This window comes from Chenopodium album, chromosome 8 (genome assembly GCF_948465745.1).
Source record: "Chenopodium album chromosome 8, dcCheAlbu1.1, whole genome shotgun sequence".
NCBI lineage: Eukaryota > Viridiplantae > Streptophyta > Magnoliopsida > Caryophyllales > Amaranthaceae > Chenopodium > Chenopodium album.
Window position 1 is genome coordinate 260991 of NC_137841.1, and position 27290 is coordinate 288280.

Below are 27290 nucleotides of genomic sequence, written 5' to 3' on the forward strand. Positions count from 1 at the left end.
TAAAATTATTTTTACTTAATATTATTTTTTAGGAAATTTTGACTTTTACCACCAAAAAATTTTGACAAATTGTTTTTTACCACCTACTATTTTAAAAGTTTTATTTTACCACCAAATAAAAAAATTAAAGTTGTTTTTTACCACCAAATTACAACTCCGGTGACTGAAAAACGCAATGGGTCCCACTACAATGACTACTTTTTGATTTTTGTTCGTTTTGGTCACGATTTTCCGGCCTATAAAACCATGGCTTAATCATTCAACGATTGAAAAACATCAATTGTTCCCAATTCTCTCAAATTACAACATAAAGCTCATGGATTCAGCCACAAACATCAATATTCCACATAATTTTTTACGAATTGGGTTGAAAAGTGAGAATTGAAGCAATTGAGGTAAGTCGTTTTTTCGCACATTTAATTACCTGATTTACTTGAATTGATTCAATAATTTTGTTCGAATGTTCATATAATTTGAGATAACGAGGTAGTTAATCCACAATTTGTTGCTACAACTTAGCAATTAAAACCCAAATTGTGTTTTTGTAAAATTAGGGTTCATGTTAAGTTTGAAATTGGGGGTTTTGTGAATCAATGATTTGCATTGAAATTAGGTTTATGAAATTGTAATTAAGCTGAATTGGTACAACTACTGAAGTTGTTAAGTGTGATTTTGCAGGAGGTAAAGTCTTCTTTAAGTTTTTTCCTTCAAGAGAGAGGAAATGTAAGTGTGGAGTTCTCTTTGCAAAGTTGTTTCAATCTCAGTGACTTGATATGCAAAGTTTTTGACTTCACCAATCTCACATCATACACCTTAAATGGACATTTCACTCTTTTTGCAAACACACAAAAGTACCTTTCGCTGTTAGATTCTCGAATCGTTGATGGTGAAGTCGAAAAAGTCGCATGCTTTCAAGTCCCCCCTTGTTGAAAGTGACGAACTCAAGGCTGGGTTGTGTGGTTCAGGTATTCGTCTCTACGCAAACAATTGATATGAAAGCTCGAAGAAAAGTAAAAAAATTGAAAGAGAAAAGTCAGAAATTAAAAGTTAAGGTGAGAGAGCAAAATTAAGAGCAGTTAATGAGAGGAAGGTGAGAAAAGTGAAGGAAATTCAATTCTGTTGTTGGGGTTATTCAATAGGAAAAATGAATCGGGGTGGGTAGCATGTAATTTGGATGGAAAGGGTAAACAGTGGGACCCATTGCGTTTTTCAGTCACCGGAGTTGTAATTTGGTGGTAAAAAACAACTTTAATTTTTTTATTTGGTGGTAAAATAAAACTTTTAAAATAGTAGGTGGTAAAAAACAATTTGTCAAAATTTTTTGGTGGTAAAAGTCAAATTAACCTATTTTTTAAGGTGAATCAAACAGGGCCTTAGTTAGGAAAACTGAGGAAGTAGTTATTTTCTTTCTGTATGTGTTAAAAGTCTATAATTCAATTCTTATTTTAAAATCGTGCATCGCACGGGGGTTAATCTAGTTCATGATTATAATGAATAATGAAAACGATTTTAGTTTCATTTTAGACTTTTTTGTTTTCAAATAAACACTATGGGTAACGAATTATTAGGATTGCATATACAAATAATAATATTTTCAAGATTTTTTTACGTACTACATGACACTTTATAAATTATGACCACTCCTCTATAACGGAATTTTAGCAACTATATGTAATGGACATTCCCTTACCAAGAATTGCACCTAAAAGATAAGCCAGTCTGAGAATACGTCACCATCTAAAAAGAATAAATCTTTTTCCTTTTGTAAATTGTGTCCTATACCATCAACATAACGAACTCTAGATCACCTTTTTTTCTACATTGTGACAAAACTATATAGATTTGGATTAACCCTCTTACAGAAATTGAAAGACCACACTAAGGGTGTTAATCGAATTGAGTAACTCGGACTCGACTCGGTCAAAGATCGGTCAAAATACGGCTCAATTTGGCTCTACTCGAGATGTTAACGAGCACGAGTTGAGCAAGCCCTAACTCGATTCAATAAGCTTGTGAGCAACTTAGTCCAGTTTAGTTCAGTTCAGTTTAGTTTATTTTAGTCTAGTTTAGTTTAAGAAACACCATTTAAAGAAACACCAATTAAACTAGACAGTTGATGTGTCTATTTTATATAGTATTTTACCCCCGTCCTTTGGTCATAATTAGTAGTGTTTTTGGCTCTTTAGAGCCACTTTTATTACTAATTGGTGTTTTATAGTGTTTTCGTAGATTTAGTTGACTTTTGCAGGGATTTATACTTTTGGAGTATTTTCCCGAGATATTTCGGAGCAATCACGAACATTGGAGAAGCACGACCAGATTTTATAGCTCAGGGCCGGTTAGAGCCATCGAACCGGTGATTAAGGGCTCGGTATAGGTGATACCGGGGCATTTGGACCGAGTATTCAAGACCGGAAGAGGAAACCCAGATTGACCCGAAGAATTGGAGCCCAATCGTAGTCCAAATAGTGGCCCAAGTGAGCCGCCCGGCCAAAGAGGCTGGCGCCCGGAGGCGCGCCCGGCCGGGCGGGAGAAGCTAAGGCTGGCGCCCGGCCGGGCGCGAGATTTAATATTAGGGATAAAAAGGCGCGCCCGATCGGGCGCGTGTTATTGTTAGGAGACGATTAGCGTCGTTTAAGTTTGTTTTAGTTTAGGATTCTTACGGAGTATAAATACTTCTCCGTAAAACGAATTTAGAACTTCTTGACCTTCTTTTTACTCTTTCTTAATTTTTCCGAGACTTTCTCTCTCTAACTCTTTTCTCTCTCCTCTTAAACTCTTAGTATTATTTTCTCTCTATATAACTCTTGGTTTGATTTCAGTAATTTATTCTCTTTCTTTGATCATTTCTCCTCTAATTGTCTTGACAGTTTAGTTTTAATTATGTGTGAGTAGTTTTATTTCTAGGGTTTATGGGGATCCATAAATAATATGAAGGGGTAATTTATTATTGTTAATTGTCAATGTTAGATTAATTTCCTATTGATTGATTTAATGCTCTGTGACTAGATTTGCGCAGATCTTTTATGCATGAGTTTGGCAATATTGATTCGAGATTCGACAGATGAGAATTGATGTTTAGGTCTAGTTTCAATAGGCAGGTTAATTTATAAATGGTTAGGTCGAGATTCGAAAGATGAGATTTAATACCGGTAAATTAATTGTGTGATTATAATACGTAGCGAAAGCCCTTTATAATCTGATTAATATATGCATTGATGAATGATTATTATATTCTACCCTGGAATATTATTTATTGGTGAACCTATGTCCTAGATCCTTTTATATATTGTTTTCTCCCTATTCTCAATCTTAGTAGTTTAGTTTCTTATTCAAATATAAATATTGGTTACTTCATAATCTAGATTATTTTAGTTAATTAGGAATAGAAAGATCCGTTTCTCTGTGGATTCGACCCTACTTCCCTATCTACATTAGTTAGAGGATTTAGGTATTACTTTTGATTTGGGGATACGACTTTACCCTGTCAACAGTTCGTGACTTAATGTTGTATTTTAAGAAACAACATTCAGTCCAGTCTAGTTAAGTTTAGTCCAATTTATTCCAATATTCAGTTTAATGATAAATTTCATTCTTTCCAACGATCAGATCGTGAGCTACTTGACTCGAAAGTCAAAACTTTATCGATTGAGCACGAGTCGAGCAGAGGTTTATTGGCTTGAAACTTTAATGAGCACGAGGTGAGCACATGAAAAAAGTTTTTGAGCCAAGTCGAGCACCCCCTTAGCTCGTGATCGACTCACTTAATTAGCATCCCTAGATCGCACAATCTCTTATCTATTACTTGTTGCCTTGTTGGTGACTTAATGTTGTATTTTAGTTGCCTTGTTGGTGACTTAATCTTGTATTTTAAGAAACACCAATTTATTACTCTAAGAAAATTATTTTTCTCTAGTTGGAAAGAATGAAATTTTATCATACTCCAAAACAAGACTATAGTTTTATTTTATTTTATTTTATTTTGTTTACCACTAACCACAATTTGTGCTCAAAGATTTGAAACAAAGAAGTCTCATTCATACCTTCTCTCCAAGAGATTCCACTTCCTTCATTTTGCTAACTAGCCTCCTCTCCGGACTCTTAGAAGCCACCTCCTTCAAAATTTCTTAAAACACAATTTCGAAGAGTCAGTCTATCATAACTAAAAAATGACATGAGTTATCATCAAGGACAATAATAGTTTACTCATCAAGTCTACCACCTTCAACCTTGTTATTATTAGAGTCTTCATTGCAAAAGCCAAGGCTCTCCATTGAGGCATTCTCACAATTCTCTAACAAGGTACATATTTGCAATATTTAAATTGAGGACAACCACCTTTTACTTTTAGCTATCAACTTTGTCCAAGGAATTTGGTCCATTCTACGAGAAATTGAGCACATCATCTTTAATATTAGAACTTTTCTTTCTCAGTTTCATTGTTGGAGCATTCACCACATGTATGAAGGGGCGAACAAAGCAATATACAATATAGCAAATATAGGTAATTTTGTTGGCGATAATATGGATATCATTCCTTGTAATAACTATAATTTATTTACCATTTTTTTTTCCAGATACATTAGGAATTTCCACTATAAGGAGGGTTTTCTAATGTTTTTTCTTATTCTTACCTTTGAAAAAAAACCACACATGTAAGTATAATATATTTTGCAAGGGTGACAAAATAGTTAACCGTCAAACACTTAAGCTTATAGACAAATAAATGGAAATAAGGTGTTTTTTTTAGTTTAATTTAATTTTGTTATTTAAAAATCAATGTTTCAGCTGACAATGAAAACACAAGATTTTAGCTCACAAAATCGGAGCAAATAATATTTTCAAGAGCGATGTAATTAAATTTTTCTTCATATCTTTCATTTTATTATTATTAAATAATTAATCGCATACATGAAAATAAGTTCAAAATTTAATTATAGGCTAAGGGTCTGTTCTCATACGTTGAAATTCAGTTCAGCTCAGCTCAGCTCAGTTCAGTTCAGTTCAGCTCCTAATTTCATTCTCTTATAAAATATTCATTTCAGTTCAGCTCCTAATTTCCTTCTCTTATAAAATATTCATTTCAATTCAGTTCACTTCAGTCGTCAATGAGAACAGACCCTAACTGGTTGGCCACAGATCATGGAATTACTTCATTAGTGTTATAAGAGTTGCTTGATCAGTGTTGGAGTAAAATAGTTACCTCATCAATGACTAGCTTTACATGGCACGGAGTATTTTATGCGAAGTGAACAAAATAAAGTCGGTACTCAATAGTAATCTACAAGAATTAAGAAATGGGGGGGATTGGACTTTTGAAGTGTGAAGACGGTAGTAGGCGGTGGTATTGGGTTTGGTGAGAGGGGGGGTTGGATGTGTTGGAAGGAAGTAAACACCAGACTTGAATTTTCAAAAGTATATAATTAAAAAAAAAAAAAAAAAAAAAAGGAAAGAAAGAAGCACAAACGAAGGCCTTACGATCTTATAAACAGGAAGAGGAGGGAAAAAGTGGGCAAATTTGCAACTAAGGGTAACTTGGGGGTGGCTTGTCTTCTTCATTCCAGTCACCCAACACCGGCAGCGCCACTATCCAAGTTCACCGGCAGCGGCTGAACCCTAATTTAACATCAAGAGGTTGAATAATTGGGTATTTTACTCATCACTCTCTTTTCAATTCTTACTACCACTTGACTAGATTTGTCATCATTATCTTTTTGGATGTGCAAACCACCGGCAGCAGCAGCACCTGCACCTGCACCATGGGTTTACTTTGCAGCAGACATCAACATTCCACTAAACCTGATCCTGAAAATGCCCAGGTTCTTATTTTTATCATTATTAAATTAAATTCACTATTGCAATTTCACAATTACAATTTCATCTTATAATTCCAGGCTACTGAGATCGAAAGAAGAATTGAGAGAGAAACTATTGCTGAGAAGCATATACAGAAGCTCCTTCTTCTTGGTATGCTTCTCTTTCTTTTTAATTACTTCATTTATTATTATTAATTACATTCATTTGCTGTTAATTTCCTTTTCAAGGTGCTGGAGAATCCGGTAAATCAACTATTTTCAAGCAGGTATCATTATTCATTACATTTCACTTTGCTAATTCATTACTAATTACCACTTTCCAGTAGTAGTAATGTCTTACACTTGTTTCGCTCGCAGATTAAACTTCTTTTTCAGATGGGATTTGATCATGCTGAGTTGAACAGCTATACACCCGTTATCCATGCCAATGTCTATCAGACTATCAAAGTATGCAATACTTGAACAAGGGTGTGTCGGTTGTTTCCCTTTTTGACATGCCTTTTTACCTTCTCACTATTTTCGTCTTCATTTTCGTTTCACTACGATTGCTGCATTTCTAATCATCTCATGCCTGTTTCTTTTCTTAGTTATTGATTGATGGCTCCAAGGAATTGGCTCTAAATCAAACCGACTCTTCAAACTATACCTTGTCCCCCGATAACAAGGTTAGACTTTACTCTTCCATAATTTCTGAGGGATGGAACATTATCTTTGTCAACATTTTAAAATATGTTTCTTCTGTTAGGAAATCGGAGACAAGCTTTCAGAAATTGGTGGCAGGTTGGACTATCCACAACTCACTAAAGAGCTCTCTGAGGAAATTGAAAAATTATGGAAAGATCCGGCTATTCAGGTTGTTATTGCATTTGGTTGTTTCAACATTCTGGATTTGTTTACCATATTATCAGTAGATATGATTGTATTCTTCAACAAGTTCTACTAACTTGCATATTCTCTGTAGGAAACTCTTGCCCGCAGCAGTGAACTCCAACTTCCAGACTGTACCGATTATTTTATGGAACACCTAAAAAGACTTTCTGATGTAGATTATATCCCTACGAAGGTGCATGATGCTTTTATATTTTCTCCCTTCCATTTCATCACCTTTAATCTTTCTTTTGGTGTTTGATTTAAGCAGAAAACATAATTAAACTTTTATCTTCGAATTTAGAGCACTTTTATGATTTACCCCCAAATGTGTAATCTAGCAACCACTAAAATTAGCTGACAATAGAACAACTGAAAGAAGCATATGAGGGATATCTCTAGTTCTGCATTTTTGCTCTTTACCCCTTATACTTGTAATGTTCCCTAATAACTATTTATTTCACGTCATTTATCTGGTTTTATACTTTTTACTACACCTTTTGATTGATGTATAATTCGTGCATAGCATTTTTAGTACATCATTATGACTGCATTCTATGTGCTTGCCAATGGCATTGTATATCCAGGAAGACGTTCTTTATGCCCGTGTCCGCACAACAGGGGTTGTTGAGATCCAGTTCAGGTAAGCATTGCGCTGAAATAAATTATCTCTAGGTGTTTCTGCATTTTCAGTTCAGTTAATACTGCTTCTTTCTCCTTGTGACACGTCTCTGTTATCTTTCTTCGAGTTTTCTAAAGAAATTGCTTTTAGGTAGTTTTGAACTTTAGTGATATGGAGGTTATCTTTGGTGTCTGCACGAGCTTGTGTCTAACTATTAATTTTTTTTATATGTCCAGAAATTCACAATCTATAACACTTTTTTCTTCTCTCCATTTAATTAAATATTTCAAAATTTCAGCCCAGTTGGAGAGAATAAGAAAAGTGGTGAGGTATACAGACTTTTTGATGTTGGAGGCCAAAGAAATGAGCGAAGGAAGTGGATCCATCTTTTTGAAGGTGTCACGGCTGTAATCTTTTGTGCAGCTATAAGCGAGTAAGATGTTCTTTTCTTGGTTTGTTAGTATTTAATTGTATGTTGTTGATGTTATTTTACTTAAGATGTGTGTCCCATATTTTGGATGTTAGCATCACCTATCGTGATGACATTGTAATTCAAATTTTTAGGAGTTGAAGGTTTCAGAGATCCAACAATTTATCCAAATTTCCTTTCAGTTGAACTCTGTGTTTCTTTAGTGATTCTTGATTGTGGAAAAGACTAATTAACCAGTGAAATGAAAGTGAAACTAATATGAACTTATGTTGGGTAGGATTGAAGGATTCAGAAGATCACCCTGTCCAAAAAAAAAAAAAGGATACAGAAAACCACAGCCTTAAGTTACTGAAAAACTAGAATTAGTTTTCTTTGGATACATGAATTCCACCAAGGATAATTAACCCTGCTGGAATCCTAATGCTTGCACTGAAGTACAAAATCACCAATGTGAGAAAAACCCTCACATTCACGTGCACCATATTCACCTCAGATTTTCAACTTGGCCCAAATCTGTGCTCTGCTGCTTGTTTTAGATTTTAATGAATTATAAATAATTACCTGTGGTTTCCAAGCAATAAACAATTAGGCCAATTCTTTTTCTATTGGTGCTCATTATAACAGCATAGAATTCATCCATTATGCCACTCAACATGTATCTCTTCTGTAATTTTCTATTCTTCAAACTGAAAATGCATGCAGCAATATAAATAAACTTCAAATCCTGAAGTCAGAATTAATCTCCATGATTCAGTCCAGCTTGTTATGTGCGGAATTTTTATCTGAGGTCATGTTTAATACAAAATGATATATATTATTTGTGGTCATGTAATTGCTCAAATTTTTTACAATAAACTCTGAGGTAGAATACAGGCTTCTTCCTGGCAACCATGATGCTGTAGTTATTTGTTGTTTATTTTGGCTTGTCATGCAATTATCTAAATCATCCATTTTCTCAAGGAAGGTGAAAACCTTAAGATCTGTCTATCTGTTGGGTGAATTCCAGTTCTTCATAGTCCCTATGATATCTCCTTTTAAGTTTTAACCCTATTCATCATAAATCTAGACCTTGAGTAAAATCCTGCCCCACCTTTTTTTACTCTAGGAATTAGCAAATTATGAATTCTCTAGTTCACTTTGTTACACCGTGTTTTTGCTAGGAGGTCACTGCCTGCCTTTAGCAACATGACCCTTCCTTGCATCACTATCTGATGCACAACTTCATAGCCGAAGCACCATCACTACCACCTCATCTACAAGCACCTGCTGCCTCCTCTCCCTGCTGCTGTAACTGCAGTCATTCATCTCCCTGGTGCCTCCGTCTCTCACTCCACCACCATTCCAATGAGTCCACAACTACCCACTACCAAAATTGCTGACCCCCCCCCCCCCCCCCCTCTTCTCCCAATAAAAAATAAAAAATGTGGAAAGTGAAGTACAGAGAATGAACAGAAGATAATACATAGCATTCTCCTTCTCATCGAAAGTTTCTACAAAACCAAATCATCCTAAAACTAAGCAACTAATGCTAAAAGCATGGACTTGTGGAACAAGTGGCTAAGTTAGTGTCCCGCTACTTCTATCCACTTCTAATTTATTGAACACATGCCAAATGACTTAATAAAAACAAATTTGACTAATGACTAAAAATAAGGAAACCAATAACCCACTAACTAAGTTGAAGCATAAGTTCATCACAACCTCCTCCCCCCCCCCCCCCCCCCCCCCGATAACCAGAAAAGTAAATTAAAATTGAAGTACAGAAAATGAACAGAAAAAATAACTTACCTTATTTTCTTTGATCTAGATCATCAATGGACAGAGTGGTTGTTTTTGGCCAATATTGATCTGGAACTTTAGTGGTCAAATTTGACCCCCAACAACTCCCCCCCCCCCCCCCCCCCTCCGTGTGGCCGGAGAAGAGGGGGATAGGCGGTGCCGCGGTGGATGGAGGTGAAAAGAGAGGAATGGTGGTGTGGAGATAGATCAATGTTGGAGAGGAAAGAACTATGAATTGGATTGACGGATCAACGATGGTGGAGTTTGACCTTTAGAGATTGATTTACCTATGAGCTATGACACTATACTATGAATTGGAGAGATAGATCAGTGATGGTGGAGTTTGACTGTTGATTGATTTATCTATGATACTCTAATCATCATTTCATGCTCTTGAGTGGTTTAAACTTCATATGCTATTTCATTTTCTTGATAGATGTTATATGCTAAGACATGACCTTTACGTTTTTAAATTTTAACATTTTTAACTGATATCTGAGAATTTGTTTTGGGTGGCAAATTATGTACTGAGTTTGTGCTTACTCTATGAATCAGTTACGATCAAATGCTCTATGAGGATGAGAATAAAAATAGGATGGTTGAAACTAAGGAGCTCTTTGAATGGGTCTTGAAGCAGCAATGCTTTGAGGTGTTCCTTGTTCCTCTACTATTCTGGAATTATGGGGTACATAGTGTTTTCCTGGTAAGATTTAACTGTTTGAATCTTTGCCCCCTTTTTTTTTTGCAGAGAACGTCCATCATGTTGTTCCTGAACAAGTTCGATATATTTGAGAAGAAAGTTCAGAAAGTAAGGTCAATAAGCTCTTTGGCCTTGAGAATTTGTTGAATTAACTCCATATTGAATGTCGTTCTTTGATTAACAGGTTCCACTGAGTACATGTGAATGGTTCAAGGATTATCAATCAGTTACATCTGGAAAACAAGAGATTGAGCATGCCTATGAGTAAGCACTTCATGGCTAGTTGCTACTTTCTGCTTTAGCTGTTTTGGTTGGTGGAATTCATGAAGTTGCTCATCCTTTTTTTTTTTTTTTTTTTTTTTTTTTTTTGTTCCAACTCATATTAGTTTTTCAGTGATTGGCAGAATATATGTTTGTAAAAGCTCTTGTTTGATGTTTGGTGCTTTAAGTAAGCTATTAACAATGAGTTAGCTTTGTAGATCTGTGAATTATTTGATATGTATTATAGGCAGTAGTCTCAACCTTGGATCTATGGTACCTGCTTTTGTAAAATTTGTTGGCTTACATCCACAATGCAAAACAGGCAACTTCATGATTAGATTCATTATTTTGATCACTGTATTATACTGTCAGGTTTGTTAAGAAGAAATTTGAGGAGCTCTATTACCAATGCACTGCCCCTGATCGTGTTGATCGAGTTTTCAAGATTTACAGAACAACCGCTCTAGACCAGAAGCTTGTGAAGAAGACTTTCAAACTGCTAGACGAGACTCTGAGAAGGAGAAACCTTGTTGAGGCAGGTTTGTTGTGATACAAAATGGCATTTCGGTGTGAGTTTGTTAATATACGTAGTATGTGGTTTTGGGGGCAGGGATCATATTTTAAGTGTCAAATTCAATTAATTAAAAGAGGGAGCAGAAAATTTTGACACCAAATTTGACTACTGTGTATTGTCTGTACACCACATTTCTTCTTTAGATTACACTGCCACAAATTGAATTATCTGTTCCATATTAATATTGGCTTTCCTCCACTCTGTCGGAGCGCCAGAATACCTTGTAGCTAAATATTTCAATCAGAAGATTATTTACTGACAGCTAGGAATCTTACTGAAGTAAAATCATATGTTCCTGTATTCCTTTATTGCCAAAAGTTACTATTTTGAAGTAAAGGACCATAGATTACTTCTGCATGCATTCGTTCTGAGTTAAAAACGTAGTCAAGTTTAAATTTCCAATTTTGCTAGCATCATGTGAGGTACAGACCGCTGCATTTGCTCAATGAGGTTAGTAGATTGGAAGGAAGAGGCTGGTTTGTCCTATTCTGTAGCTTCATGTATTCATGTGGTTATGTATAGGTAAAGTGCTTATCGAAAGCAAGGAACACAAGATTCCTAGTTAACAAATTGAACCAAGCAAATATAGTGCTTGAGCAGACATCAGTATCCTCTATCCACAAGCTTGCATTCATCTCTGCAGAAAGAGATGCGTGGGTGTATTTAAAGGCCCTTAAGCTGACTGGGATAGAATGACCTGACCCAAGAACAATCCAACCAAACCCAAAGTGACCTGAACTTGAATTCGAACTGGCACTGAAAAGCTGACCTAGAATGCCAGAGTGACCCGATCTGATATGACCTGACAGCCTGTACACCTGATTTCGCAACTCTATATCTGATGTCTTATTTAAGGCTAATGCTGTCTTGTTATACATAAGGAACAATCCTTAAGGTTTAAGGCACCACTACGAAGTTTTACTGGAAAAACCCTTTATATTATATATACCCACATTTTAATGCGCCGTTGCGAAAATTCAATAAAAATAGACTTCAATACCCCCATCTGGCTGGGAAACTACCCAAAATAAAAATACCTTGAATACTAGTGGATGACTATACGGAATAATTACTTTCGATTCATTTAGCCGACTCCACTTATGGGATTAAGGCTTTGATTGATTGATTGGCTTTTTTTATTTATTTTTTATAAGAGAGCTAAAAAAACAACCTGAGGAGTCTAAAGCCCACTCATCTTAGTGATCTGTGTTTTGTTTCAACTCATTCATGTCTTCAACTTGAATAAAACTAGTTTATTAAGCTTCACCTTGTCTAAATATCATAGCATTATAGCATTAGGCATAAAAATAACAAGCAGATGGATATAGCTACAAATAGAAATGAGTTATCTAAATTGTGGAATCAGGAATCAGGACTCAGGAGGGGTCCATCTTTTGTCGCTTTAACTAACCACCAGGTCCATTTTCTCACTCTACATTAGTCGTAATAGTTAACGTAAAATTGGCTAATGCTAACTACCCCCTTAATATCCGCAATGATTAGATGAGAAAACTAAGGTGTTCGCTTTGAATATAAGCAAAAACTAGAACATCATTAGGAATTGTAATCTAAGGTCCCTTGCCGGATTAGCCAGAAGTTTGCCATTGTTTGCTTATCTTAAAGGCAATTATCAGTTGTAATTACTGTCTATTTGTTACTGGCTTACTGCAGATAATGACAGCTCGGCAACGAACTTGATTTGAAGCACCTAATATGCCGCTTTCAGTCTTTTTTCCCCATTAGGTTGAAACTTAAAAGTAGCATAATCAATAAACATACACTGTTCATGAATGATTGAACAAATGTTAAAAAAAATAGGCTCGTATTTCATTAACAAACTATGTTCAATAGTAGCACATAAGTAGTGTGTGTTTGCTAACAGAACTCTGAAATTGTAGTATGAATTGCTATTGAAATCTTTCTATAAAAAGTCATAATTTGTAGAAACAGGCCTTGTCATATCTTCTAGTTTAGTTTTACCTTAAACTAAACGCAGCGGCTGTATAGACTCAGCAACGGGCTGCTCAATGAAGTTACAGATGTTTGGGAGGACAAACAGAAAGGCACTATAGATCCATACTTTTATATACAGACACAAATCACTTACAATTGTATGTTAGTATAATAATCATGGAGTACTCTGTATTAGAAAGTGGGAGGGGAAGGAGGGGCCTCCCAGACATCGAAGACATTTTCTTCACTGTGAAGAGCAAAGAGTCGATCCCCTGCGATTGAGAAGTCGCAAATAGGACCCCCATGTCCACGCCTAAGCCTGGAGGTTAACACCCAGTCAGGGCCTGAGAATACAGAAATGGAATCATTCATGGAAGAAAATAGCTGGGAGTTGTGAAAGGCGAGCTTAGGGTAGCAAGGCTCATCCTCAGCAAGTTGCATCCTCTTATTAGCTTTCATAACATTAACCAAGCGACTCCTAGAGCTCCACCTGACACTGGAAGCAGAGCTTCTGAGGTCTATAAAGCCCAAGTCCTCGAACTCGTTGACAACACATATGGAGCTTGCATCCTCCATGGCTATGGCATCTCTGACACGCTTGTCATCGACCAAAATTGGATTTGGGCCAGAAGCTCCAATGTCGGACCAGGACCAGACCATGGACTTGGCTCTGAAATCCAACAAGCTGATATAACAGTTGTCCTTCCTAGGAAAAAGGGTGGCCACCAGGAGGCAGTTAGAGGCCGGGAGCCACTGCAGCCTGTCTGCATCCCCAAGAGACCATCCTAAAGGCTCGTAGAAGAAATCGACCTGCTGGCCCGTCTCCTGGTCCCACACCCCAACGCCGTACTCATTGCTTCTGCCCTTGCAGCTGGAGTAAATCATTTTGGAGTTAGAGTCAGAAGTGCTGAAAGCCAAGGCACCTGCAGTAAAGCTCTTGACTTGATTATCATGTTGGACTTGGAATTTATGACGTAGCTCTCCGTTAGAGGCGTTGAATAGGCCCATACCACCGTCCCCACGACCGAGCCTCTCACAAGCGCTGACGACAACATGGTTAGCATCCAACCAGCCAACGTCGTTGACAATCTGGTAGTCCAAATGCAGGGGAGGGTGCTCCTGAAGCATCCAATCATAGACATGGACCATGCAGCCATGAGCGACACAGCAGCCACCATCAGGGCCAGCACGAATGGCAGTGCCATCACCGGGAGCACGGCCGGTGACAGAGGTGGTGGGACGGAGGCAGTTACCATCAAAAGGGCCCCACTTAGCGGCGCGGACATGGTCAGAGAGGCCGTAGAACTGGGCCTCCCTGAAAAGGAGGTTATCAGGGAGATTAGGGGGGATGTGGAGGTCGCCGGTGCGGAGAAGGTCGAGGAGGACACGGAAGCATTGGGGGTTCCGATCAATGAAGATGTCGGGTTTGGATTGAGAATTGAGATTGAGATTCCAATGATCATCAAAGAGTGCGCCGAAAAAGGAATTGCGGCCGGCATTAGCAAGCGTAGTAGAGGTTGTTTGGAAGATTTTACCGCCAACGTTGAAGGTAACTGTGTCTTTTGGGACCATTTCTTCTTTCTCTTTCCAATTAATTGCCGATCTGGGCAGGAATGGATGACCACCCTTTTATTTTTATTTTTTTATAAAACGAAGAAATGGATGATAGATGGTGATATGAAGCCAGAAATCTGTTTTGTGAATTTGAAAGAAAAGGCGTTTGGTACTCGTACTTGGTAGGGAAGAGTTGAGGAAAGAATTTTAGACAAGTTGGAAATTTTCAAAATCATGAAATATACTTGTAGAGTAGTTGGGTCAGTAGTCCGTAGCTTAATTAGTTTAGTGTTTGTTTGCTGCGCCTGCGATGCTGCGACCTCTTACCTTTTTCCACGTTCTAGCCGCCTTTCCTTTCCTTTCCCCTCTCATAGGAGTATAGGACCTTAACTCTCTTTCTCTTTCTTTTTCTTTTTAATCAAATTATATTACTCGGTGATTAGTTAATTCTGTTTGGAGTTTTGCCTTCTAAGCAAGGCTATAATCTGTTTTTTGCTTTCATTTTCTTGTCTTTATTACACTTGTTCTTACATCTTTGGGGAGATTATTTACAAACTACTTCATTTCTTTGTTAAAGATAAGCTTTGTTTACTTTAATAATAAGACTTGTTTGTGATTTTGTCTTTTTGTATATAGGGTTGAATTTAAAGTAGAAAATGATCATGGAATAATATTTATGAAAATGACTCAATGAGGTAATGTTTAATGGATAAACATAAAGAAAATGAGATTTTGAGATATACCTATTCATTTTTTTTAAAGAGGTTTCATAATATAACAAAAATCTTTGAGTACAGTAGTGGTCAAAATCAACATGGAGTTATACGACTAAATAATAACACATATAGACCTATGAACAATTGCCAAAACAAGACATAGAAGATGGGAAAAGGGTAAAATAATAATGTCAATCTCAATAATTGTATAATTAAGGGATGGATAGTGCTTAAATAGTGGTTGCTCCTAATCCAAGATTATGGTGTGAATAAATAATACTCCATGTAGATTAGTATTGAAGTTGGACCCCTCGAAGGAGGAAGAGCGTGTCTTGTGGGGCGTCTTCATAAAAGAATAGATTTTACATATTCTCCAAGACCAGAAAACGACACCAGCCCACAGACCAAATAATACTTAATTGGTCAAGTATTCAAATAAATAAGAGTTTAGAATTTAGTCGACGACTTTCTTCATCTATTTCCACTCATGACTCATTCATCCCTCTTAAGCTACGAATGCTTTGGTCAACTCTTTTACACTAAACAATACAATTACCATTCCAATTTTTCTTCCGTGATAAATGCAACCAATCTTCATTTTTCTACTTCAATTCTTTTACCAATTTGTCAGTTCATACAACTAAGTTTGCAGCAATATAATATAAATGAATACGAACTTCCTTATTACAATAATTTTGACAATAACTACAGCTTCTATATACTTGTATTTTGTGAAGGAATGTGGACCATACCCATAGTAACGTTACTGTAGGCACGTAAATTTTATATAAGTGCCACATTGGATATGATACGATCAAAAGTCAAGTATTGACTTATGTTTATTTGACTTTTAATTGGAATTAATTATTTTGGGTGAAATAACTTAAATTAGCCCATTTTAATTATTGTTATATTATTGTCAAGCCCAACATCCAATGTACATTAAACCCTAACCCTAGGGTGTCCTCACTCTATAAATAAAACACTCTCACATCATTTGGGGAAGAGGAAAACCTAGAGAAAGAGAAAACTAGAGAGAATTAAAATACAGAGAAACTTCTCCAAAGAAATCCCCTAGAAGAAGAACAACAAGCATTTGACGAGGAAAGAAGGACTTCAAATATTTTTTTTCTCTCATAAACAGTTCGGTTCAGTTCAGTAAATCAAAACGGGTTCTTAGTGTAAGTTGCAATGCGTGCTTTGTTGCAAACGATAATTTGTACGTGTATTGAGGGTGATGTTATGTTACTCTATCAACTTTTATCTAGTTTCTTAATATGAATTGAATTACAAGTAACTAGTAATTCTGGCTAATAAGATACAAGTATATTATCATCTTCTAATTAAAGTTGATTGTTTTGAAGAATTGAGTATTGCCAATTGCCATAATGAATATATTGGCCGGTTCTCCTCTAGAAATAGTTATTAGGAACAAAACTATGTCAATTTAAAAGATAAATATCCAGTGAATATGGGATACAACTTGTTAATAAACACTGATGGTGTCAACATCACGAATAGGAAAACAAACTAAACAAAACTATAATTTGATTATCATTGGTGATACTTATCCTTAGAATGATACTACCTACAACATGAACAGCAACTAAGATAACTAACTTTTAAGCATGAGTTGAATTTAAAATCCTCGTGGGTAAGTTTAGACTTTAGAGGCCTCCAGAATCTTCAAACTGGTCTGTTTGGTTACAAGTAACTAGTAAGCCTCTAACTACTGGGGATAATTCCTCGTTAAAGGGGAGGGGTTATATCTTATATGCTTGATCACATGAGTAATATCTTTAGAAATTTTGACTATCAAATAAATCTTTGTATGTACGTACTACTACTAAGTACTCCGTATAATACAACATCAAACAATTATGAAATAGCACAACGAGACTGGAGTACAGTCAAGGTTTTTACACACAGGACACAACATACATTGTTTGTTGAAAAACATAAGTTGATGGTTGATGGATGGATAAGTTGAACCATCACACTAACCACCTTTGCAGTTTCATCCGTGCAAGTGAAGCATAGAATGTAAACCAAGTAAACTAGACTAGTCCATTCAAAATTATCAGAGCAGTTCAAACTCAACTGACATAAAATAAACAACAGCAATAGCCGAAATCGAGACTAACTCTACGTAATATATTCCTCTCCACTCTGTTCCATTCTTCCAATTAACTCTTTTTGGCTTGGGCTTGAGAATCTAACATGCAGGGCCCACCACAAAAAAGTCCTTTTGGCCTTGTGGGCTGTCATCGGATGTTAAACAAGAATGAACCACTCTTTGGATAAACACAACAAATGCACAAATTGTATGTATACTAGGTCCTTACACGAAAACACCCAACAATTAAACTCAAAGTCATTTGAATGAGAATATACTCAAAGCAAAGAACTTTAGCTTGAATGTAATGCTACAAACAAATGAAATGTATGTCCCAATTCAAGCTGTAAGCCTTCAATTGTTTGTTATGATATACCAAAGGTAGCTAGCAGCCTAGCACCGCCTGACCAATTAATAATTAAGATAAGCAACATTGTGAATTTGTGTTACGTAACTGGCTTAATTAGCAAAGTGTAATTGATTAAATTGGATACTAGCGTCGTTGTTGGTGTTGGGTGTACTGCTGCTGATGTTTTGTTAAAGTTGGAATATGAAAGAGATCGAGAGGGAGAATATGATGAAAAACAACTACGTACTACTTTTTTAATCACTCTATGGAGAAATCTCAAATGATAGTGACTACTGTTGTTGGAAGTTAATTATGCCTTGATAGACGTCCACATACGTTGCATCTTGAAAAAAATGTCCACGTACGAAACTACTTGATAAACGTCTAAATACATTACGATTCAATTCTTGTCCCAAGTTACAGATATTAAAAATCAATTACCATTTGCTTAAATGATTATCGATGGTGGTGGAAGTCTACACCCATCCTCTAGCAAAATCACCTATTAGCTAGGTTAGCACGTTACAACAAAATATATTTTTTCCTTTTTTCAAGTAAGATCAATTCTTTTTATTTTACATTTGTGTGTGTCTCCTCGCGTGTTAAATTTCCAACAAGTGCAAGAAAAAAAGAAGTATGAAGTTGTTATTAACTCGGCAAGTGGTGGCAAGCATAGTAGGAACTTGGGGGGTGTCAATTGTCAAACACGCACTCAACCTAGTTGCACGAGTTGGATTTGACTGTTGAGTTAGGTTTAAATGGAATAATATGACTATGTGAACAAGTTAGGTTGGGCGTTTTACAAGCTCCACTTTAAGTTAAAATAATTTAAATTAATAAAACAAGTTTTTTTAAACAAGTTAATATAAGAGAAGCTTAAATTAGTCAAAATAAATACATTGCCCTTCTACTAAAAGTCTAAAAGTGTAGAATTAAGGTCAGAAAACACTTTGTATATACGCTTAATAGTATGCTTGTATAGACTAATAATAATAATTGAAAAAAAAAACTTAAAATTTGAAATAGTGATGATAGTTGGTTATTTCTTAGGTATTAATTGGATCATGAGGAAAATCATTTAGGTCATGGTTGGTTATTTCTTAGGTTGAATTTTGTTCAATTCATATTTACTACATTTTATAGTCTTAGAGTTAGATGTGATTGGGTATGTATTGAGTCTAATATATTAAGATTGATTGTAAGTTAGGCCGATTCAAATAATTGGCTAATACTGGATGAATATTGATTGATCAAAGGTGGTGGCAGGGGTGGGTAAAAAAAAAACTTATGTTATTTGTGGGCATTGCAAAAAGAGCCAAATCGGGAAAAGAAAACAAAAGTTCCGTCGAGAAAGTGACGAATAACATAAGAAAGTTGTTGAATTGATATTCTAAATGGTCTCATTGCCTGGCCTCCGGGAGAAGCGACAGCGATTGATATTACTCTTAGGCATATTCTCATTTCGCATCTTCTTCCTCAAAGGTTTCTTTTTTCTAATCTCACTCCTTTTTCAGGGTTTTCTTTTCATTTTCCTTTATGTCTCATTCCCCATTACTTTACTTGCGGTACTTAGTTTACGATCATTCTCTTGTTTGTTTTATACTATTCCTTACAAAGAAATACACTTTCTGGGTTTCTTTTATTCTCCCATTTTCAACATTTTATTATAGTTTCATACTTTGAATTCATTCTGTTTCATTGATGTTATGTGTTTGATTATGCATTTGCTTCCCAGGTTGGAGATTGAACATAAATAAATCAATTAATTATATGTTGGCATTGCTTGGAATTTAATCTAAACACCCTTATTAATTTGATTGGTAAATGGTAATGGTGATGGATCTTGATGGAGGTGGCGACCCTTATAAGATGCTACTGAATGATCCCCTTCTTTCAATTGTCGACAACTCCCTTCATCACTCAAAATACCTTTTGGCTCCTGCTTCTGTTGCACTCAGTGAAGCCTTCACCTGCTTCTCTAAGTTTGCCGGTGCTATTGTCCTTTTCTTTTCCGGCTCTTCACAAATACAAACCAAATTTAATTCTGATTCTAATCTTCCCAAACCTTCAAAGTCTTTTGGACAATCCAAACACAATGCCACCTGAGGATGCTGATACCACCTGAGGATGCTGATACACAAGTGTTGGCTTCCATGGACAAAAGCCCCTGCAATGTTCAGAGTCATCGAGATTGTGTTGGTCATGCATTTCCTGAATTTAAGTGGTTGAGAGATACAGTTGAACCCAAAACTGGCATTCAGTTTCCTGGTGTTTTAAATAGCATAATAGCCAAGGATACTCAGTCCAATTTGTCATCAGAGGTACTTCTACTTTTAGTCTCAGGATTCTTAGTCTCTACTTTGAAATAGACTGTAGATTTAACATGAAATTCTATTTTTTACCATAGTATGGGAAAACTTGACTACACGGAATAATAAAATTTGGTTCATGTAGCCAATCCCACTTTATGGGATTAAGGTTTTGATTGATTGATTATGGGAAAACTACTTGCCATGAACACAAGGTTTTTATCTTTTTACTATTTATTTGTGTAAATAGTAGGATTGAAACACCTTTGTTAATAATAAACAAAGCTGATGATGCCTTTCCCTTGAGTGCTTTGTGTAAATTGTGCTCCCTTTTAGCTCATGCACTAGATTAATTTAGGAAAGAAATCACATTATTTCAGTATATTTTAGGCCTCAGGAACTTCTGATGCATCCTTTTCACCCCTTTAAGGCTTATCTAGTATATCCTTTATAAACCTGCGCTTTAGAATCCTTCGTGTGTGTGTGTTTATTGTCTTTTTTGCTGAGGTGAGATATGGAGTAAAACAAGGGTTTAACAAATGTTTTCAGTATTTTGAAGAAGGATCGTGTCTCTTGTGATATCATGGTTTGGTAATCTTGGACTTGTGGTAATCATGGTTTGGTTATCTTGGATTATAACACATTGCTTTGATTGTTTATTTTTTAAGAGCAAAAGAAGAATCTTGGTGTTTGTCATTGAACTTATTTAGTTATTTTTTCAAATATACCTGTACTCATGAGCTACACTATTCAAATCGTGTGTCTTGCCCAAACAGACAATGTAATAGGCTGTTACACTTACTATTTTGTGCAAATTATGTGTCGTGTCTTCCACAAGCAAAACATGTTTGATTCTCCCTTTGACATGATCATGTCAAGTTATGCAAGAAGTATGGCTTTCTTTGTCTCCACTTTTGTGTGCAATAATAACTATGATGATTCAATAGGGTCTGGGGAGGATTCAATTGTTAGCAACTGTATACAGGATCATCTAGAAGGGTCTGCTTTGCCGATCTCTTATTTGTTTATTTTCTTCTGCTCTTTTGCCTAGTTGGCTCATTCTGTGATTGTATCCAGAAATAAGACTTGATATAGGAACCATATGACAGTTATGTAAATTACTTTGGAGCCCTTGGAACTCACTATCCTGCTATGCCTTATAGGTGCTTGTTGGAATGGGATCTAGGATCATGACTCTCATCAGAATTAAATCGCTGAAGGTCTATGCTTTTGGTTTTTGTAAGTACTCTCGCATCTATGCTGCTTTGTTTATAGTACTGTTGTTTTATTTTTTATTTTTAAAAATGATTGTCTGCTATGATCAAGCTCCATAATTTCCTTTTCTCTTTCATTTTAGATGTCCATCCTTCTTCTCTCTGTCAGAAATTGGGTTCGAAATATGGTTCTGTTCCTGAAGTAGAACTCAAAGAACGCAATGATTTCTATGCAGACCTTCTTAGGTATAAGTATTGTTTTGTTAATGCATATGTGCATGCAAGCTTTTGTTCTTATTTTATAATCCTGAGTTGTTTGTTTATTTTTCTAAAAATTGGGATTACCGCCTCTATGTTGAGGTTTGTGTGCTGACATGTTGGTGTACTTCTTACCCTTATTTGTGTAATCAATACTTCACCCTTTTTTTGTCCACACTTTAGTGCATGAGGCTAGAGTCATAGTAGCACTGTATATACATACATACATACATATATATATATATATATATATATATATATATATATATATATATATATATATATATATATATATATATATTTATATATAATGGAAATTTAATGGGTTAATGCTTTTCTTGTAGAAAAACCCAGTTGTGGGTGGGAACTTCATGAGAGGTATTTTATTGAACGGTGTGAATTATGCCAGGAAGTATATTGTTAAATCTTCATATTATTTACCATTAACATTTTTCCTTTTATGAGAAGACATTTTCTTGATTAGGCTCTAGCCGCTCTACTGATTTAAGTTTTCCAATCTAGTAGTAAGAGGGGCTCTATGAGCACTGTAAATGTATATGACTAATAAGATGAAGCAAAGACATAATACATGTATTTAATGTACACTGATAATTTAGAGCAGTTACTATAGAGTACTATATATGGAAGCAAAGGCTCCATTACAGTTGGGGAACACATTCTTTTCTCACCATTTTATTTGTTCTGTTGATTGGCTTGTACATTATTTACTCACTCCCATTCTTAGTTGATGATCATAACTTTATTGTTATTATAATTTGTCCCTTTCTCTTTAATGGCACTCAAATAATCAATTTATGCTAACATAATATGCGTATGATGCAGGGAAGATATAGGAATGACTGTTCGATTTGTAGTTAACTACAGTGGCATGAAAGTTTATACAGTCAAAGAGTAAGATTATTTAATGTCTTATCTTCTAGAACTTATCTTCTCATATTATTTATGTATAAAATTCAAATGTGTTTGAGGTTTGGTCTGTTTCTTTGTTTTTGATGTTGAATTGGGGTTTGGCATCATTGATGCACCAGGGATGTTGAGGCTTTGTTGGGTATGTAGAGATTTGTTTCACGTTGTTGTCTTTTGGGGACCATAAGTAGAATAACATACTAGCGGTCATGTAGATAGTTCTTTGTAAGGTAGCCATAAATGCCTGCATTTAGATTTTATCGCAGGTGTCACGACAGGAAATGCTATCATTGTTAAGGAGCCAGACTACATCATGATATGAATGTGGCCTATTGAACTTTCTAGGTCTTAATACCTGGGTCAATTTAGTGCTAAGTTGATTTGTCTTAAATGTATTTATCTAGTGACTTACTACTTAAGAATATGTAGCTTGCCTAAAACATGTATTCGATCAAAAAGTCAAAAGAGCTTGATCATGCTTGGTGAGCTGAGTGTTGGTTGACAGGTGTTACCTATATGAGTTAGTTGAAGTTAACACTGGATCCTAGCTAGATGATCAACACTCTTTAGCCAATTGAGTTGGTCTTGAACAGCTCTGAGCAAACTCTCATGGGTTTAGTTGTGGCAGATGGGAGCTTCTTATGATTGTTCAGGTCAGGATTTGTTATTTGCAGTTGTATAATTTGTAAATTAATTAAACAAACTATAATGGGTTGATCTATCATGTGATGGTTGTTCAATACATCATCGTGAATTGAGCCACTTTAGTGGGTCTCTCACAGTGCAAACTCTCCCAGTATTATTGGGCCCAGGTGGATGGGAGACTGTGGGTAATTGGGTATCTCTTTTGTTCTTCCCCTTATTTGTTTAGGTAGACTGAAACTTAGTTTTCTTTCCAAACATGTTTTGAGTTTCTACTCATAAGATTATTGGTTTTTGTAAAGGGTCATAGGTGTTAGACCTATTAGTAGGATGTCATATTGCTTGAGGATTTCATGCAGCTTTCATTATTTAGTGTATTTGGTTGGCGAAGAATAAATGAAGTTCTGAAGAGAAAGCTAGAGTTATGTCTGAAACAAAAGTTGTGAACTTCTTATCGTATAGGTTTTTGATATGGACTGAGCTAGTATGATTGTGAACAACTTGAACTTGGGAATAAATGCTGTGGTGGAATAATGTTGAAATCGTTGGACAAGTCAGCAAAATCTAAGATTGAGGTGCTCATTTATTAATGTTCACGAGTCTCACTTTTTAGTGTTTTACACTTACTAATCATGACCTTTGACATTTCTTTATTTGCACTATTTATAAAGCCCAAGTGTCTATAAGAAATGAAAAGATAGATGGGGCCTCCTTACTTAGTGATTGAAGCTGTCCATGGGTTACTCTAGTACATCAGTTGGAGGATAGGGTATGTTTTATAGAAGCTATCAGTGACCTTTTGACATTTACCTCCTTTCCATGCAGACAATTCAGTTTAATTTGGATGTCTAACCCTAGGATGAGGGTTGGGACCATGTAAGTATGTGTCTTTTGCCTGGTTCACGTTAATCATGGGCTTTGCATTCTGAGGATAGGTCAGACTGGCACTAAGAATGGGGTCTAAATTACCTAGCAAAAAGAGAACTTGTTGGAAGCTAGGGTCTTTCACTTTATCATATTTTAGTTTGAACAGGTCTTTTTCGTGACTTACTGCTCAAGAAATGAGCTTGAACTTGAATTGGATGGTGCTGCACTGCTGCACTCAGCTAACCTGCTGAAGAATTGGATGTCTAACCCTAGGATGAGGGTTGGGACCATGTAAGTATGTGTCTTTTGCCTGGTTCACATTAATCATGGGATTTGCATTCTGAGGATAGGTCAGACTGGCACTAAGAATGGGGCCTAAATTACCTAGCAAAAAGAGAACTTGTTGGAAGCTAGGGTCAAGCTAGGGTCTTTCACTTTATGATCTTTTAGTTTGAACAGGTCTTTTTTGTGACTTACTGCTCAAAAAATGAGTTTGAACTTGAATTGGATGGTGCTACACTCAGCTAACCTGCTGAAGAATTGAGAACTGGATAATATTTTTGATTTCTTCCATCTTATCCCCTTTGCTATGTGACATCTTTTAACAAGAAGAGCAAAAAAAAAAGGAAACACGATAGTTTGGCTAACAAAAGTATTGAAGTTAAGATTTCCTTCTTGCAATCACTGTCTTGTTAGTGAGAAGACATGGAATTATATGTGTTTGTGTAATAGACTGGCTTTAGGAGAGGTAATTTGGGAAGTCTAGTATTATTATTAGGTTTTGGTCATTAGCTTTGGTATAAATAGAGGGTAGAAAGAAGTTTGGCAGAATTTTGGAGTAATTCCTTAGGAGAGTTGTGACCTCAAGTCACTCATTAGAGAGTTGTGAGCTAAATATAGAGCTTGATAGGCTAAACCTATCGATTGTGTTTACCGTTATTTATGTTAATTAAAGCCTCAATCTTTCTTCTCATTTCTACCATTCTATAGCTTTCTTCTCTGTTATTGGTTGTGTCTGGTCAGTCCATTACAGTTTGGATTGGATTGGATGAGGTAATATGGTTTCATGGGGATACACTGGATTGCCCCTTTTACTCTTAGGGCTTCCCTGGTCAGTAGCAAATAAGAATTCTTTGGCAATAATGAACTTTGGTAAGGAAAAGGGCGTAAGATTTTGTGGCAGGTTCCTTTTTTTTCTCTCTTTTTTTGGTGGATAGGTAAGATCTAATTTTTTCGTGTTCAGGATTCTTCTTTGGTTATCTTATGACACAGAGTGATTTATATGGCTTTCTCTTTAGACTCATCATCATGGATTTTTACATACTGTTTATTCTTGATGCATTGAGTCATTATTTTTCCCTTAATTTATGATGGAATATCTGCCATTTACTTTACATCATTTTTCATTTGTTGATTGAAATATATATATTTTTATTAACAAAGTCTGACTGATAGAAATGGTTGCATACATCTAGATTTCCTTGAACCTTGCATTAGCAAAATAAAATAATGGGTGGGGGGTTAATTTGCACATCTAGTTGCTATACATTCTTCTTCCCATATAACCACTGTCTGCAATGAAAAACAAGTATACTCAAGATATGCTTTTTAAAGATCATAATGCCTGGCCATTGTCCCAGATTTTTATTTGTCATCATGGTCTACTTACCAGATGAGAAAATGGCCTTTTCTCTATCCCTGAGTGGCCCATTTATCTCATTGGTAGCTTGTTGCTAATTCAATCCGCCCATGGTCAAATTTGCTTGACCTAAAATCAGGCTATGCTTGGCTGCTCAAGTCCATCACTTTATTTCTTTATCTTGAAGCAATCATCTTAACCTGTCCTAACCCTCACCCAGCCCATTCTGTTTGACGATTTAATCCAACTTGCTTAGTCTGTCACATGCTTGCCGATGAGGTGAATTAGCTGTTTGTTTAATCTTACCTGGTCTCATTTTACTTCTATATCCTCTGCCTTGCAGTGCTATTGAGAAAGCTCTTCGGGCTTGTTTAGCTAAGGTAATGAATTCATCATTCCTTATGCGTATTCCATTATACTACCCTTGATACTTAACTGCCTGTGTTGGTTTCTGCTTTTTTTTTCTGTCCATGCTTAACAGACAAATCCGAAGACTGATTTCAAATGCCTCTCAACATTTGGTTCTTGTTTCACAAAAGATATTCCATTGCCAGCAGTAAGTAGCCATAAAAGATTGAGATTTTGTATGTTTAGATTTCTTCACATGTCTTATTTTTCCAGTTTATTCCTCAGGGTACTATAATTGACTTCAGAAGAACTGCTGACGGGCATCTGATTACCGAAAGTGAGTAATTGTGTTGGATCCAGCTATGTTGTAAAATATTTTATGACTAATACTGGCAATCTTGTTATGCAGTTGGAGGCAACCAAATTGGTGCAGTGCAAAGTAGGGAGTTGTGTAGTAAGTAGTTTCTTCTGTATCCCTAGCCTTTCCTTTTTGTTAAGTGCAAATAAAATTATATACATATTACATGTGAGTTGAAGTGTTGGGGGGTGCTTACCTCTGTCAATCATGCAAGTCTTCTGTGAAGATTTCATCCTGGTCACATTTGTTTAAAAGACTGGGAACGGAGCTAAAAAAAAACTAGGTTTATGTCTCTTAAGCCCAGTATGTGGGGTTTGGGTCAGACCATGAAAGATGATTACCAGTACTTGGTGGCTTGGTGCTTGCTTTGACTGAACTAGAACTGGTGCAATATTCCATCTATTAGGCATCACCCCTCGTATTGTTCCCCCAAATCAGAAAGTGTGGCAATCATGTTTGAGGTTCTTACGTGGAGATTTTCTGTGCAGGGGCATTTTTTGACATGTACATTGGAGAAGTTCCTGTCTCAGAGCAAACAAAAGAAGAGATTGGAAGAAATGTTGCTACTCTTATGAGAAGGTGCTAAGCTGATTACTCTTCTGGATTATTAGGAGCCTAAGCCAAGGGTTTCCTGTGCTGCTTGACCCTGCCTATTACAAAGGGTTCTGAAGTGGCTCGTCTTTATATTGATATTATGTTATCAGTCTACCAGAGTTAATCCTCCTGTTCATGAGGCTTCTGGCTTCCATGTTTGGCGTGCGGTCAATTAGTCAGCTGTACCAAGTGTCAAACATGTGTTGTATAGTGGATTTTCCCCCCTAAATTTCAGTTATATACGTAGAGGGGAAACATGATGAAGCTAATATTAGGAAAACTTTTTATTTCTAGTTATAAAATGACAAATTGCATATCTGCTCTTAAGTTATTTAATAGGGAGAAGATTGTGTGTATTTTGTTTCCTCTTCCGGCATTGCCTGAGCTGGTGGAAGTA

At 36.1% G+C, this 27290-nt stretch overlaps 2 protein-coding genes and 1 pseudogene across 3 annotated transcripts; 2 read left to right on the forward strand and 1 right to left on the reverse strand.

Annotated features, from left to right (window-relative positions):
- Positions 1-5286: 5286 nt before the first annotated feature.
- Positions 5287-11410, forward strand: LOC145555553 (guanine nucleotide-binding protein alpha-2 subunit-like). 2 transcript variants are annotated; one of them, XM_081617288.1, is made up of 14 exons: positions 5287-5647; positions 5738-5819; positions 5895-5967; positions 6045-6082; positions 6174-6263; positions 6404-6481; positions 6562-6669; positions 6778-6879; positions 7271-7326; positions 7604-7738; positions 10070-10163; positions 10263-10322; positions 10399-10478; positions 10848-11410. In XM_081617288.1, the coding sequence occupies exons 2-14, from the start codon at positions 5760-5762 to the stop codon at positions 11023-11025; spliced, it is 1152 nt and encodes a 383-aa protein (XP_081473414.1). In that variant the 5' UTR covers positions 5287-5647; positions 5738-5759; the 3' UTR covers positions 11026-11410. The 2 variants fall into 2 exon arrangements, with proteins under 2 accessions (XP_081473414.1, XP_081473415.1); XM_081617289.1 differs by having other exon boundaries at positions 5741-5819.
- Positions 11411-12873: 1463 nt separating this feature from the next.
- Positions 12874-15105, reverse strand: LOC145555554 (BTB/POZ domain-containing protein At2g24240 pseudogene; annotated as a pseudogene).
- Positions 15106-19804: 4699 nt separating this feature from the next.
- FAP2 (Chalcone-flavanone isomerase family protein) lies at positions 19805-27209 on the forward strand. Its single transcript, XM_081692291.1, has 9 exons — positions 19805-20058; positions 21210-21285; positions 21404-21506; positions 22362-22430; positions 25937-25973; positions 26075-26149; positions 26227-26278; positions 26351-26395; positions 26788-27209. Exons 1-9 carry the CDS (start codon positions 19846-19848, stop codon positions 26883-26885), a joined length of 768 nt encoding a protein of 255 aa, XP_081548417.1. The 5' UTR covers positions 19805-19845; the 3' UTR covers positions 26886-27209.
- The last annotated feature ends 81 nt before the right edge of the window (positions 27210-27290 follow it).

What these genes read in the sequence shown, in the direction of transcription:
- LOC145555553 (XM_081617288.1), top strand. Translation starts at nt 5,760, where the DNA reads ATGGGTTTACTTTGCAGCAGACATCAACATTCCACTAAACCTGATCCT. An exon ending in TGAAGCAGCAATGCTTTGAG is followed by an intron (nt 10,164 to 10,262) that starts GTGTTCCTTGTT and finishes TTTTTTTTGCAG; the next exon opens with AGAACGTCCATCATGTTGTT. An exon ending in GAGATTGAGCATGCCTATGA is followed by an intron (nt 10,479 to 10,847) that starts GTAAGCACTTCA and finishes TTATACTGTCAG; the next exon opens with GTTTGTTAAGAAGAAATTTG.
- FAP2 (XM_081692291.1), top strand. Translation starts at nt 19,846, where the DNA reads ATGCTGATACCACCTGAGGATGCTGATACACAAGTGTTGGCTTCCATG. An exon ending in GGTCTATGCTTTTGGTTTTT is followed by an intron (nt 21,286 to 21,403) that starts GTAAGTACTCTC and finishes CTTTCATTTTAG; the next exon opens with ATGTCCATCCTTCTTCTCTC. An exon ending in CGGGCATCTGATTACCGAAA is followed by an intron (nt 26,279 to 26,350) that starts GTGAGTAATTGT and finishes CTTGTTATGCAG; the next exon opens with TTGGAGGCAACCAAATTGGT.